At 50.3% G+C, this 13,930-nt stretch overlaps 2 protein-coding genes across 11 annotated transcripts in view; one reads left to right on the forward strand and one right to left on the reverse strand.

The window, feature by feature from the left end:
- The window catches only part of CAMK1 (calcium/calmodulin dependent protein kinase I), a 289,871-nt gene that overhangs the window by 60,280 nt on the left and 215,661 nt on the right, over positions 1–13,930 (forward strand). The gene's annotated exons all lie outside the window — the stretch shown is intronic.
- BRPF1 (bromodomain and PHD finger containing 1) overlaps positions 635–13,930 on the reverse strand; it is a 37,605-nt gene continuing 24,309 nt past the window's right edge. For 5 of the 10 annotated variants that reach the window (XM_083723169.1, XM_083723176.1, XM_083723172.1 and 2 more), the window contains 9 exons: positions 13,530–13,658; positions 11,145–11,451; positions 8,252–8,557; positions 6,465–6,743; positions 5,212–5,359; positions 3,780–3,916; positions 3,557–3,675; positions 1,717–1,871; positions 635–1,508 (listed from right to left, as the gene is read on the reverse strand). In XM_083723169.1, the coding sequence (XP_083579295.1) occupies positions 1,325–1,508; positions 1,717–1,871; positions 3,557–3,675; positions 3,780–3,916; positions 5,212–5,359; positions 6,465–6,743; positions 8,252–8,557; positions 11,145–11,451; positions 13,530–13,658 (1,764 nt within the window). In that variant the 3' untranslated portion in view covers positions 635–1,324. Of the gene's footprint in view, positions 1,509–1,716; positions 1,872–3,556; positions 3,676–3,779; positions 3,917–5,211; positions 5,360–6,464; positions 6,744–8,251; positions 8,558–11,144; positions 11,452–13,511; positions 13,659–13,930 lie in introns of all 10 variants that reach the window. The other 5 variants (XM_083723174.1, XM_083723170.1, XM_083723168.1 and 2 more) reach the window with 1 other exon arrangement.

The following is a 13,930-nucleotide window of genomic DNA, read 5'->3' on the forward strand; positions in this document are numbered from 1 at the left end:
AATACATTATATTAAAGTCCCGCAGTGGAGACCATAATAATAATTTGTTATTTATACTTCGCCCATCTGGCTTGGTTTCCACAACACAATATTCAAAACAGAATAAGAATAGTTTGGATTTGATATCCCGCTTTATCACTACCCTAAAGAGTCTCAAAGCGGCAAACAATCTCCTTTTCCCTTCCTCCCCCACAACAAACACTCTGTGAAGTGAGTGAGGCTGAGAGACTTCAGAGAAGTGTGACTAGGCGAAGGTCACCCAGCAGCTGCATGTGGAGGAGCAGAGACGCAAACCCGGTTCCCCAGATTGCAAGACTACCGCTCTTAACCACCACACTGGCTCTCAAAAAGCAAATGAGGTTACCAAAATCACTTTTTAAAAAGCAAATGAGGTTACCAAAATCACATCAGCACTTGGGCTCATATTGTTAGTGCTAAATGAACAGAAAATAATGGCAGCAGTGGTGTTTTTACCCTGGCAGTAGAGTTGAATCTGCAGCTACACAACTCCATGCTTTCAGACCAAGAATGGACAAAAGTATAGAAAAGGCAGGAGAACATGAAAAAGCAAAACTCTTTCCCTCATCTCTTCTGGTAAGAAAGAAAGAAAGAAAGAGAAAACAGACACCATTGGTTCCAAAAGAGCCATTTTATTTTCTAAGAATTGATAGAGATCTTCTTCCTCCAAAATAAATACAAGTACAAATGCCCACCCGGCTGCAGCAGAAAGAAGAGCCGGGGGCCTACAGGGCAAGGGGGGGTGGGATCAGGCAGAGCCAGGTTCCAAAAAGCTATAGTATCAAAATGTGCGAGTGAGAAGACAGCGGCCCTGCTCTGCAGAGTGTCGGAAGGACTGGGCCGAGGAAAGGCTAATGGATCAGGGCAGGTACTATGATGCAGGGAAAGGAGGGGGCCGGGGTCTGTGTGTTGGTGAGTGTTTATGGAGCAGCCCAAATAATTTACATTCTCCCACTATTGTACAGTATTTTACAAAGGCCCAGGGGACCTCAGGACCCAGACAGTGGGGTATTGTCCTTGGGAGCTATACAGGCAGCTGGGTGTCGCTCACGCAGCTGGTCAGGGCAATTCCAGGCATGGAAGAAGGAACGGCAGGCTGGCACAAGAGGTAGGCTTGCCCACACGGAGGGCACAGTGCTCTGTGGGTGTGCTCAGCACACTGGAGGGGCCGTTGGGTGCTCTAGGCAAGCTCCCGCAGCCTGGCCACCAAGGGCCCGGGCTTCTCGAGGCTGGAGCTCCCCGCTCCCCTCTCCCGTACAGTCCAGCTGCACCGAGCGAGCAGCCTCGGCGGGAGCCCCGGTGAGGGTCAGTCGCTCTCGCTGGAGTCGCTGCTCTGCTCCCCTTGCACCTTGTTGCGGTGCTGCATGGCCCGGTGGTAGGCGATCTGGACAGACTTGCGGATGTTGGACTTGCGCCCCTCCAGCATCTTCTCCTTGTCCAGGTCCTGGTTCACACCCAGGGGCACGAGTTTGGTGCGGGGCAACCACTGCCTGCAAAGGAAACGGAGAGACCCAAACTCACTAGGGGTGCTTGCCTCCCCTGAAAGGAGAGGGCTTCCGCGTTCTCCCAAGTCTCGCCCCCCTCATCCTTTCTCGGTATGGGGTAGCTCCACCCCCAACTTTATCCACCAGGTTTCGGTTTGGCTCTGCCCAGACATGGCAGCCCCCATCTCTGCAAACTTCGGTCGTACGCCCTTACCAGGTACGCTTGTTGTCGAAGAAGAGGACCAGGTAGAGATGCTCCCGGGCTTCCTGAGTCATCTGCTCTCCCAGCTTCAGCACCTCCAAGGGGGGTACGGGGATGGGGACGCCATGGTGGAACATCCCTTCCCGTGGCATCTTAGGGTCAATGATCTGCCAACAGGGGAAGATTGGACATCAGAGAAGGGCAACTACACAGATGTTGCAATAGAGCATAGCTGTCAAGTGTCCCTTATTTGAAGGGACAGTCCCTTATTCCAGCACCATGTCTCGCTGCTGTCCCTTATTGATGGATGTCCCTGGAATGATGTCCCTTAAATTTCAAAGGAACCAGCTCCTCTCCCTCCCTCCCTGCCGGCCAGGGAGGATGGAGGCTCCAACTGTGTTGCTCACCCAATAAGAAGTCTAAGAACCACTGGAGGGTGGAGCTTGCATGCCTTGTGTGTGGCTAGTTAATGTAAGCTGAGGGGGGTTTTGAATGCTGGATGCCATTTTGTTGCACGTGCTGCTGCAAACCTTGCAGTGCAAAGCCAGGCCGGGGAGCCATCTTAAGTTCAGGCTGCATAGGCCTTGTGGTGCATATGATTCAGATTCTATTCAGTTGAACCTCTGGTTACAAAGTTGGTTGGACAGTGTTCTCGAAGCTACCCAGCATGAGTTTGACCAGACTGCAGAAGGACAGGAAGACTGGAGTGCCTGGAACAGGTGAGGCTGCAGGTCCCTTATTTTGGCTGCTGGTCCCTTATTTTCAAATCTGTAAGTTGACAGCTATGCAATAGAGAAATTGTTGAGCGTGAACACACACACACTAGACAAGGAAAGGCTGCAGTCATATGTAGAGTGGGGAAACTCCCAGGTTCAAGCCCCAGTTTAACTGTGAAACTCACCAGCTGGCCTTGTGGAAGTCTGTATATTTCAGCCTAACCCGCACAGCATGCAAATTGACTGCCCTGAGCTGCTTGGAGGAGATGCTTGGAACAGATTGGGCAACTCAGCATTGAGGCTTTAAGGACCAATATGGCCTTTACACGTTAAACAGCCTGAGTTGTTCACCGCTTGCAATTGCACACGTATGCTGCTGGCGGTCACAGAATTGGGATTCCCCCAAAACCTTTGCTGTCCGCAATTCTTCCTGCCCCTTCTCCCCTTAATACAGGTATCTGTCTTTTATGGGTGTTGAAGAAACATTTCAAAGGCTCTGCGTAGTAACGTGATGAGACATTAGAGAAGTGCGCAATCTTAAAACTTAACTGTTGCATTTAGAATAAATTACTAACGCAACAACCATTTAATGTCTCCGTTAACACCAGGCTTATGCTAAAAGGTACTAATTAGGCAAGTAGTCCATCTATATCATTGAAACAAACTGGTTGTATGGTAGCACAGCTTAGGGTTTAAGGATGTGGAGGCTGAAATCTTGAGTTCAAATTTCAACAAGAAAAGCACTGACAGAAGGTAGTAAGGCAGAAGCTGGGGACCCTTGCTCACCCAGATGTTGCTGGACTACAACTCCCATCACCCTTGACTATTGGCCATGTCGGCTGGGGCTGATGGGAGTCGGAGTTTTCTCTCTCTCTTACACACACAAAGTTACCCTCGTTTTTCTCCACAAGAATTAGAAAAGTTCATTAAAAAACAACAACCGAATCTTGTGTTTCTGTTGGTTTCTACACTAAGTAGCATTTTCTATTCTGCATAAACCTTCCTGTTTCACAAGACCTGTCCTTGTTCATAACCTCATTTTCTACTATTGTTTCAAAAGGTGCATCACCCCTACTCAGGTTTCCAGTGGCCTTAACCCTCCTCAGTGCGTATGTAGGCGTGCTCATCAAACCCACCAGTGCTGGATAAGAGGGGTAACCCCTGCACTTGGCCCACACCAGGTCCAGGGCATCCAGAGGGGAGTCTTCATCCTCGGAGAGCCAGCCAGCCGATCGGCTGATGCTCTTCCGCACCACTGCACAAAGACAGAACGAGAGGGGAGAGGGTGTAATTGCCATCCTTCTCACCAGCCCCATCTCCAGAGAGGAAAGCAGAGGAAACGCTGCCCCAAATACTCACTGCCATGGCCCACCCCTCGGCCGGTTCCCACCGAGTAGGACTCGTTTTCTGTTCCCGACGTGTCTTCGCTGCTGTCCTCCGGGAAATTGACGCGGGAGAAAGAGGGCTTCCCTCTGCCTTGTTTGGAAGGAGTTGTGCTAAATGGGAGGAAGCAGAAGCAGCGATAACTTTCCATGTTCTGCAGCAGCCTGGGAGACTGCTACCTCCGCATTAAATGCGGAAGGGGGAAAGGAATGAGACCCGTTCCCTGGGAAGTCCAAGAAGGATGTACAGTGGTACCTCTGGTGCAAACGGGATCCGTTCCGGAGCCCCGTTCACATCCTGAAGCGAACGCAACCCATGTCTGTGCCTCTGCGCATGACGTCATTTTGAGCGTCTGCGCATGCGCGAGCGGCGAAACCCAAACGTAACACGCTCCATTACTTCTGGGTCGCTGCAGAGAGCAACTCGAAAATATTCATCCCGAAGCTACTTCAACCCAAGATATGACTGTACTGCAGGAACCTCTTGTGTTCGATGCCAGGATTGATCTCGCCACTAGAACTTTGGGCAAGCATGGCAAGTGAGGAAAATGTCCTCAGCCTCTCATTGCGGCATACGTCAGAGAAGCCCTCATGGAGCAGACCACATGCCTACCTAATCCCACATCCGGTTTCTTGCCGCGGCCATCCAGATACTGGAAACAGCATGCAGGCAACTTGACTACTAGTCGCTCATAGCTTTGAAATGTGCGTAAATTTCTTTTTATAGAGGCATACAACGCAAGCAGCATTGAAAGGTGTGTTGTGTACACTGCTTCATTTGAAACAGTGCCTGATGCATGGCCATGAAGAAGAAGAAGAAGAAGAAGAGTTTGGATTTGATATCCCGCTTTATCACTACCCGAAGGAGTCTCAAAGCGGCTAACATTCTCCTTTCCCTTCCTCCCCCACAACAAACACTCTGTGAGGTGAGTGGGGCTGAGAGACTTCAGAGAAGTGTGACTGGCCCAAGGTCACCCAGAAGCTGCATGTGGAGGAGTGGAGATGCGAACCCGGTTCCCCAGATTACGAGACCACTGCTCTTAACCACTACACCACACTGTCTTAACCACTACACCACAATGACTAGTGCCTAGAACCTTGTCAAAGCCACTACTTTTGCTAAATCAGCCATTTTCTTGTGGCACAGTTCTTCTGCTTTTGGCCCACCATTATCCGGAACATATCAATGTATACCTGGCGAGCGGTTGTGCTAAGATCTTGTGGCATGGTGGTGCATGTGTCTGACAAGATTCCCTTCGAAACTGGAAGGGTAGTTTACAGACTTCACACTTGCCACCTGGGAAATTGCCTGACCTGGGACTATCCATTACTCTGAACTGTGCACCTAGGGTAAGGGGGAAAGAGGCCCGGCTCCACAGCTCCACGCGCTGGGAAGGATCTCCTGGTACCTGGTACGGTCCGAGGCGGCGCTGCTGCTGGTTGTGCTGCTGGACTCAGATTCAGAGCTGCTGCGTGGAAGGTTGTAGTCGTTGCGATAAACTAGGAAGCTCTTCTTGACTGGCTGATTGCCGCTGCTGAAGCCGTTGGCTGGCAGGTCTGCAGAGGGTGGGAAGGGGAGGGCAAATCACAACAGGCTCCGATATAATGCCTATAACTGAATTCTCCAGCTGACAAATGCAATGGCTTTCTACCTGGCCAACCGTTACAGTACAAATTGTGAAAGCTGGATTCGTTACAACAGCGTTTCCCAAACTTGGGTCTCCAGCTGTTTTTGGACTACAACTCCCATCATCCCTACATAGCAAGCTCATTGGTCAGGGATGATGGGAACTGTAGTCCGAAAAACAGCTGGAGACCCAAGTTTGGAAACACTGCATTACAAGCTTTTCTTTTTATCTATTCTGCCCCCTCCCCTGTTCCTCCGTCATGCTTTTTACATCTTTCTGTGCATATACTTTCAGCCTCTGTGCCCCATCGGCTTCCCAGAAGACCCAGCCCCTCTCTTTTCACCGCTGACGTTACTTTTACCACTTTGTTAACCCGGACAAGATGCTTAACCTGACACAGGCAATACTCTCGTATTAAACTGTGGCCACTTTATGTGGCACTGAACGAAACCTGCAGGGCGCAATCTAACAAAAACGGCTTGCGTTATTTAATTCCTTCCTTGTACATATGCTGAGTTTGAGGCAAATCCCACCTCCCTTCCAATCTAAGTATCTACACTTGTAACAGTGGACTTGTGGAAAGAAGACCGTCCATGTGTTAGGATATAGTTCCATTCCACCTTTAGAACAGGCATGTGGAGTTGTTGTATGTCACATGTCTGTTTACTTCCAGCACAGTCTGCTGGGAACTTCCGTTGTATATAGCTTTTGCCTGTGCTGCTTTTTTGCTTGGACACGAAAGAGAGCAGACATGTTTTCTTTGTCCTGTTCTAATGCTGAATAAATGCTTGCATATGCTTCTGTCCGCCACTTCCATTGTGAAGAGTTATTCACTCTGCTGATTAGAGCGTGCTCAAGTCTCTAAAGGTTTCTGAGGCTTGTGTCGCTGTTTGATGCTGTTCCAAGGGAGACCAGAGTTCGACCGGCTGCCGGCCTGTGGCTGGAGTCAGCTGGGGGCCTGCTAAATGCCCCCATCTCCCCGGACGCATCCCAACACCACACACTATCTCAGCTTGGCCCCATTCCTCACTCACCAATTGGAGCGTCATCTGCCGATTTGTCGCTGTCGCTGTCCGAGGTGGAGCTGGGCCGCGGGCTCCTCTTGCGCGGCCGCCGGGACACCATGATTGGCAGCTGAGGGGGGCCCACGGGGCTGTTCCCGTGACCCGGAGCCAGCTGGCTGTCGCGGTTCTTGGGCGGGCGCCCCGGGCGCTTGGGGGGCCCGGCCGTTTTGGGGTTCTTCTTGGAGAAAAGCACCGACGTTCTCCTGCCGACTTCGTGTGCAGGCGTGGAGGATGAGTTGGGGCCAAGGCCTGGAAGGGCAAGCAGTGACATTGCTCAGAGGATGAACATGAGCACTTCCCTTCAGTATCCCCACCGCCCGTCCTTGGAAGCTGAATGGGTTCATTCAAAGGGATTGCTCCCCCTATACGCTGAGCAGCCCCCTCTCCTGTGATGGGAGTCACCCAAAGCAGCTGCTGAACAGATCTCAGGAGTTCTGAATCCTAACTTCAATGTCTAAAATCCCTGGTAGAGGGCAAGGATCCTGAGATCACGTTAAGGGTGACCAAATTCTGTACGATTGCCATAAAACTTAGGGAACAAGCTGTGCTATTATAATGATTAAGGCCTTAAATGATAATTTTAGGTTATATGTTAGTGACAAAGTTTTAATTTATATATTTTTAAACTGTTGCTATATCTGTATTGTCCCTGTTATACCTAAATGCAAATTCAAATACATCCCTATCGTGTTTTATGACTTCCTTGATACTGTATGTGGGCTGGAACTGGTCTGTGACCGAAATAATAAAATTAATTCACTCAGGAGCTCCAGAGTAGGGGATAACGCTAATAGGAAGTGGCAGATCCCACTCTATGAGCCGCTGGGTAAACACTGGGAATCTATTAGGGCTGATGCCAAGGAAGATGTTACTAGGCCTGGGTGATATGTCGATATATCATCCAAAGCCGGTTTGAAAACCCTATCGTTATATCGGTTTCATAATCTTTGACCTGGCAATATACCATGAAGTCTGTTAGGGCTGGGCGATATATCTTCCAAAACTGGTTCGAAGACCATACTGTGATCTTGGTTTAATAGTTATTTGACCTGGCAATAAATCATGAACCATGGTGTGTGTGTGTGCTATGCAAAAATCACAATGTGGGAAAAACCGCAAAGCCAGCCAATGCCTCTACATGGCTCCATCCTTATTGTAGACGTTGTGATATATCAGTATAGCACAATGTTTAGCTGGTGATATATCACAAGGAAGGTAAACGATCCCTGGACACTTAAGTCCAGTCAAAGGCAACTATGGGGTTGCAGCGCTCATCTCGCTTTTCAGGCCAAGGGAGCCGTCGTCTGTCCACAAACAGCTTTCTGGATCATGTGGCCAGCAGGAATAAACCGCTTCCGGCGCAACGGAACACCGTGACGGAAACCAGAGCGGTGCACGGAAACGCCATTTACTTTCCTGCCACAGCAATACCTATTTATCTACTTGCACTGGCGTGCTTTCCAACTGCCGGGTTGGCAGGAGCTGGGACAGAGCAATGGGAGCTCAGCCCATAGATTCAAACCACCAACCTTCTGATTGGCAAGCCCAATATCATGATGCTGAAAACCAGATTATCGCCCAGCCCTGGGTGTTATACCTTGAACCTCAGCCTGGATCATCAACTGAAGTGCAATATTTTCTGGGGATCCTCCCGAGGAGGAGGTGCTGCACTGCTCCCCTGGCCAAGCCCCTCCCACTCGTGGAGGACCCTGGCTGGGAACTGGCTGCTCCATGCGGTCCCAGGCCCCGCCACCCACCTTTGCCGGTCTCCTGGCTGCTGCTCTCCTCGGCGGCACTGTCGGTTTGCGTGTCCTTCTCGCAGGGGTTATGGGCTGGCAGGATGATGCGGGTCAGGGGGCCGTGCCCATCCCTCCCCGACTCCCGCTGGTGCGCCAGTTTGCGCCGCAAGGCCGTAATCTCCTTCTTGATCATCTTGGCCCGCCGACAGCGGCCCACGCTCTGCTTCCCGGCGCTCACCTCGGCCAGGCGTTCCACCAGCAGGCCCAGCTGGTCTTCCAGGGGCAGGTGTTTCTGGTTCTCAGACAGCAGCATCCGCTCCTCGTCTGCGCCAACAAGGAAACAAAGCCCAGTATAAGAAGGAGGCTTCCGCCGATGGACCCAGGAGAGACCAGAACCCGGAAGGCAAAGAAAGGAGGCAGGGATGGGGGAACCTGTAGTTCTCTGGGCATTACAGGACTACAACTCCCATCAGCCCCTGCGGTCAGGGATATTGGGAATTGGGATGGGACAACAGCTGGAGGACCACAGGTTCTCCAGGCCTGACATTGTTATGCAGCATCTCAGTCCCTAAAAGGGGGCAAAACGGAGAGCAGGAAAGTATAATGGATAAGGGCGGTTGCTTTCCACAATTCCATATGCATGCAGTTTTAAGTGCATTTCAAATCCTTGGGAATTCAAGTAGCTTCTATCCCTGCCTCCTTTTGTTGAAAGTTTGTTAGGTTCCAGATTTCTGATTATAAATCTTAAGATGTGTTCGGTTTCCTCCTCCTCTCCAGCAGCCAAGCACATGGAAAAGTAGCTTGTTGGACCATCTGTCTCTGGGGCACTCTGGCATGAGCGAGTCCAACTTTTAACAGCCTAGCTATAAGGATGGTCGCTGTGGACTGTAGCTACCCACCACTGCCCCATACATAATTATTATCTGGCTCCTGGCTGCCAATATCTTAAGGCATGGTGAAAGCCTCACCAATAGTTTCAATGATGTGGAAAAGCGAGGAACATATGAAGTTGTAAGGAACAGATATACCAGACTTTGGTGGTTAACCTCTCTGATGTGCAGATCTGACTAGATCCTTCAGATTTTGCACTTTTATGAATTTTGCAGCACAGTTCTCGACTTGAAAAAGTACCAAGATACAGATAAAAGTGCTTTAAAAAAAATACATGTAGAAATATGTCCCTTTGAGACAAAATATGTTTAGAACAGTGTGTGAGAAAAAGCATTCAAAGCTACATCTGAAGTACACGTGTTGATAGGGTTTTTTTTAAAAAAAATATGCAGATCTGTATGGAGATGGGAAGGAAGGAATTTATTGCTGAACACATGCAAACCAGCCTTCCTCAGCCCGGTGCCTTTCAGATGTTTTGGGCTCCAAGTCCCAACAGTCCCAGCATGCATGGCCAATGGCCAGGGATGATGGGAGTTGTAGTCCATCAACATCTGGGGTGTTAGGAAAGGCTGAAACTGATATGGACTGGAAATAGACTGGTCCGTAATTCTTGGAAAAATGAATAATTTAAATATTGCCATTTAAAAGCAAACAAACCATGAAGATATTTATGAAAAACACGGTCGTCTGCATACTTCCTTTAGGGGGCAGACCAAAGAGATCTTTCAGACAGGGGTGTTAAAGACCGAAAGACAAGACCAGTACCAACAGCTCTTAAAAAAAGCCCTCAGATTTCAAGGAGATAAACAACTATCTGACTTTTAGAAGACATCTGAAGGCAGCCCTGTTTAGGGAAATTTTTAAAGTTTGATGTTTTATTCAGTTTTTAATCTGATGGGAGCCACACAGAGTGGCTGGGGAAACCTAGCCGGATGGGTGGGGTATAAATAAATTATCATCATAATCATCTTTGCATCCTCTTTGTCACAAAGCAAAGAGGAGGGCAGTTTCTTGAGTCTAACCTATAATACAAAGGGCTCAGTGCTAAAAGGATTCAAGACAACATAGGGTCCTTTTTGCTAAAAGCCAAGGTAGCAAACAAGCAACCGTAGAGGCTCAGGGTAATTGTAAGTTGCTGGGTGAGAGGATAGACGGGAGAGAGGAGAGACCGCTGGAGGATGGTTTGTTTAAAGAAAGCACATCACAACGTTTTCCTTCCTGGAGGAAAATGAATCCCACCCCCCACCCCCTTGTTTGTTGGCCTAGATACACATTGGAGCATTGTGTAATGCTTGTGCCCCGTAAGCGGAAGAAAGAAGTGAGCCAAATGCCACTAGGCAACCTCTTGTCTTGGGACTTTTCCTGCACGGGAGAGGAAGGGGAAAGTTGCCAAGAGGGATTCTAGTAGTTGAAATTCTGCAAGCCACCTCTGGCAGCTTGTCAATATACCAAACTGCATTTTTTGAAAGCTGGTGGGCTGCTGCAACGGGGAAGTTTTTGCCCAAGCTCCCACTTTCTTAGCCCCTGCAGCTCTGGAAAAGTCTCCTTTAGTTAGCCTTCCTCTTTTCCAAATTCACCCCTGTGACCTCCTCCTCTCGGACCACTTCCATCTTCCTCCATGAGGCTCTCTTTGCCCAGCCCCTCCTTTCGCCACACTTCTTTCCCCAGGAGGCCTGCCTCTTTCTAAAATCGCAGCAGCTCAGATGGTGCCAGCCGGGTCCCTCCCTCTACGTGCCCTTAGGGCAGGCAGCCAACACTGCCAGAAGCTCCAGCCCTCCCACAAAACCCTTTTTGTGCTTTGCGATAAAGGCATCTCGGCAACGGATGCAATCTCACTGGGGAGAGAAGGCAGGGGCTTTCTCTTCAGACACCCCTTTCTTCCCAGTGGATCCAATCCGAGTGAATGCCAGCTTCTTCCCAGGCAACCTGGGGCAGCTTTCAGCTCTGGCACTCCTGCCCTTACCCAGGCAGCCACTATCCTAATCTCTGGGCATTAGCCGAGGACATTTCTTATACTGACCGTTCTCGGTGCTTCGCAGAGGCACCTCGTCCGCAGCCATGGGGAAGTGCATGCCCGTCTCGAAGTCGATGCCCATCTTCTCCGCTTGCCGGCGCGCCTGCCGCAGCACGACGTCCCCTTGCTCCCGCAAGCGGACGGCTGCCCGGTAGAAGATGGTGTCTTTGGCGTTGTACTTCAAGCAGTTGCTGACGATCAGGTTGAAGTCCTCTTCGAACTCGTCCAGGTTCAGGTAGCGATAGCCCTCCAGCTTCTGCTTCATGGTGTAGAAGTCCATCGGCTTCTTGATGTGGTCCAGATAGTCTGGGACCTGCAGAGGGCAGAGAGAGAGAGAGCAGAACGGCTAAGAGATGGGGGAGATCGCCGCCCCGGGGTGGGGAATCCCTGCTCCAAGAGAAGACGAAACAAAAGTTAGAAGCAGTCCCGAAAGCCTCTCGCCCAATCTGGAGCAATTTCCCCACGGAGAAAGGGGCACTGCCATTCAGCGCGGGCACACAAAGTCGGGCACCCTCCCCCAAGGGTCCGTGAACGGCGTTCTCCCACCCCCACCTTCCAAAAAAAGAAGAGCGAACATTTAGAAAGGCGGGTGGCTTGCAAGGGGATGCAAAAAGCAAAGCTGGCAGGCTGCTCGTGAAGAGGTTTGGGACCTTGCTCCCAACCTCTGCTCATCTACATGTGCTGCAAGTCCCCTAAAAATGTCTGCCTGCAGTCTTCCTCGCCATACCTGGCTCCCCCACCTATTACCTCTCAATTTCCTTTCTCAATAGGCCTCAATCTCAACACACAACTCTCTCTGCGTCACAGGAGGTTCTCCAAAACCCCTCTTGCCAGGTCCTGCACCACCCTGACTAAGGGCTGAGGACAAACCTCTTCCTCCTCCTAGGCAAAGACAGTTCCTGCATCCTCCTCCCATATATGACAAAGCTGTGTGACAGAAAAACAGGTTTTTTTTTAATATAATTATGCTGTACTGGACGGAATAGAGCAAGCCTGATCTGATGGTAAGTTTGTACTGCTAAGAAGTGGGTCAGCAAAAAAATAAAATAAGAGAGTGTCCACACAAAAACGGGGCTGATAACCAGACATTCTCAGTAAACTATTTGCCCCGGCCTGCAATCATCTACTCAAACAATTTGTTTTTCATCAACAGTCAGGAGGGAAATGTAAAATGAACCTTTAAAAACAACAACAACAACAAACACTTTGGCTTTAGAGTAGACAATTCACTTTGATGAAGTGGTGCTGATTTTGTGTATTTTTCCCTTCCCAACTGCCCAACCTAGAAGCAGAATCTAAATCTGGACTGAATTGTACCCTCTTTCTGATGAAGACAAGGTATCCCTTGAAAGCTGAGTTTTGCTCCTTCGTAGCTTTTCTACTTTCTGTATTTATTGAAATTAAAAACAGCAAAGATATGTACTCCGATCTTCTTAGTTCCTTAATACGAATGACACATTGACCTTAAATAGCAGCACGGCTTTCAGAGGAAGAGTATGAAGGACCGGCCACGTTGGGAATGTAACACTAAACCCTGACTTGGTCCTACATAAACAAGCAACAGTGAGACTTGGACTCGTTCACTGCCTTCTGCATGACCAGAACGAGGACTTTGAGAACCTCTATCTCCAGTTTGAGTGTGTGCAGAAGCTCTAAAAGCGGTCTGGCTGGGCAATGGTGTCATTATTTCCCCTGGTGGTGACCAGCCTGTAGGGCAAACAGATCCTCTTCTATAAGAGACGTCACATAACCCCATACAAAATCAAAAGGAATAGAACAGTCCAGCTTGAGTTTAGACGGCCCTTGTCAAATTGCCAACCTGTACACCCCTCCCTGCACCTTCATGGGAAACCCTCGGGGCTTTTATCTTGGTGACCTGGGTGACTCAACACATTGGCCTCCCTCCTCTCCTCACCCTGCAAAACGGACAATTCCCGAAGCAATTTTTTCGTGGTGACACTGACCACAATCCACCCCTCTCACGGTGGCGTTAAAATTTACCTTCTCATTCGTTACCAAAACCAAAGATGGCGGCCAACTGGAGTGGGCGGGGGTGGTTTTGTTTTGTTTTGAAAAAGAGGGCCCAGGTCAGGTGTCAGCAGTGGGCCGTCCCAGGGCACGGAAGAGCAAGGAGACCATCTACTGACGCCAGGCCTGGAAACGGCGTCTAACCCTAGCTTTGGACCATAGTACATTCGAGCTACTTGCCCAGCCAGCGGGGCCTCTGGTGCCTTTCGCACACACAACGGCCCAACCCTGTGGGCGTGCGAAGGAAGGGTCCGGGGTTGTTGGGGGCACAGGACAGGACAGGCCCAGCGCCAGGGCTGGATGGGAACAGAGCAAAGTATAAATTGGGGGTGGAGGGGTTCTTACTTCGTAGAGTTCTGTTACCTCAGACAGCGGGACCGGCTGGCTGAAGATGTTGCCCGTGTCCTTCTCCTGGAGCTGCTCCAGCGTCCGGCGCAGGAGGATGAGGAAAGGGGTCAGCTGCATCTCCAGGGCCACCTGCTGCATTTTGATCTGAAACACAGAGCGGGAGGAGACACTGAGCTCTCGGGTCCCTGGGACAGTCCGCTGCGCCTCAGCCGGGGACCTCTGAAGTAGCATGGGGTTAGAAAGCACCAGGGCAGAGGGGCTGGGGGGAGGGGCAACCGGTGAACCTCCAGGTGCTACAACTCCCCACCCACCCCACCAAGTCCATGACCACTGGCTGGGGCTTGCTGGAAGTTGCGAGTCCTCCTGAAACTCTGCGCTGTAAGAGAATTTCACTTACGGGGAGACCGAGCCGTCTT

The sequence above is a fragment of the Podarcis gaigeae genome (genome assembly GCF_964106915.1).
Source record: "Podarcis gaigeae genome assembly, chromosome: 2".
Lineage (NCBI taxonomy): Eukaryota > Metazoa > Chordata > Lepidosauria > Squamata > Lacertidae > Podarcis > Podarcis gaigeae.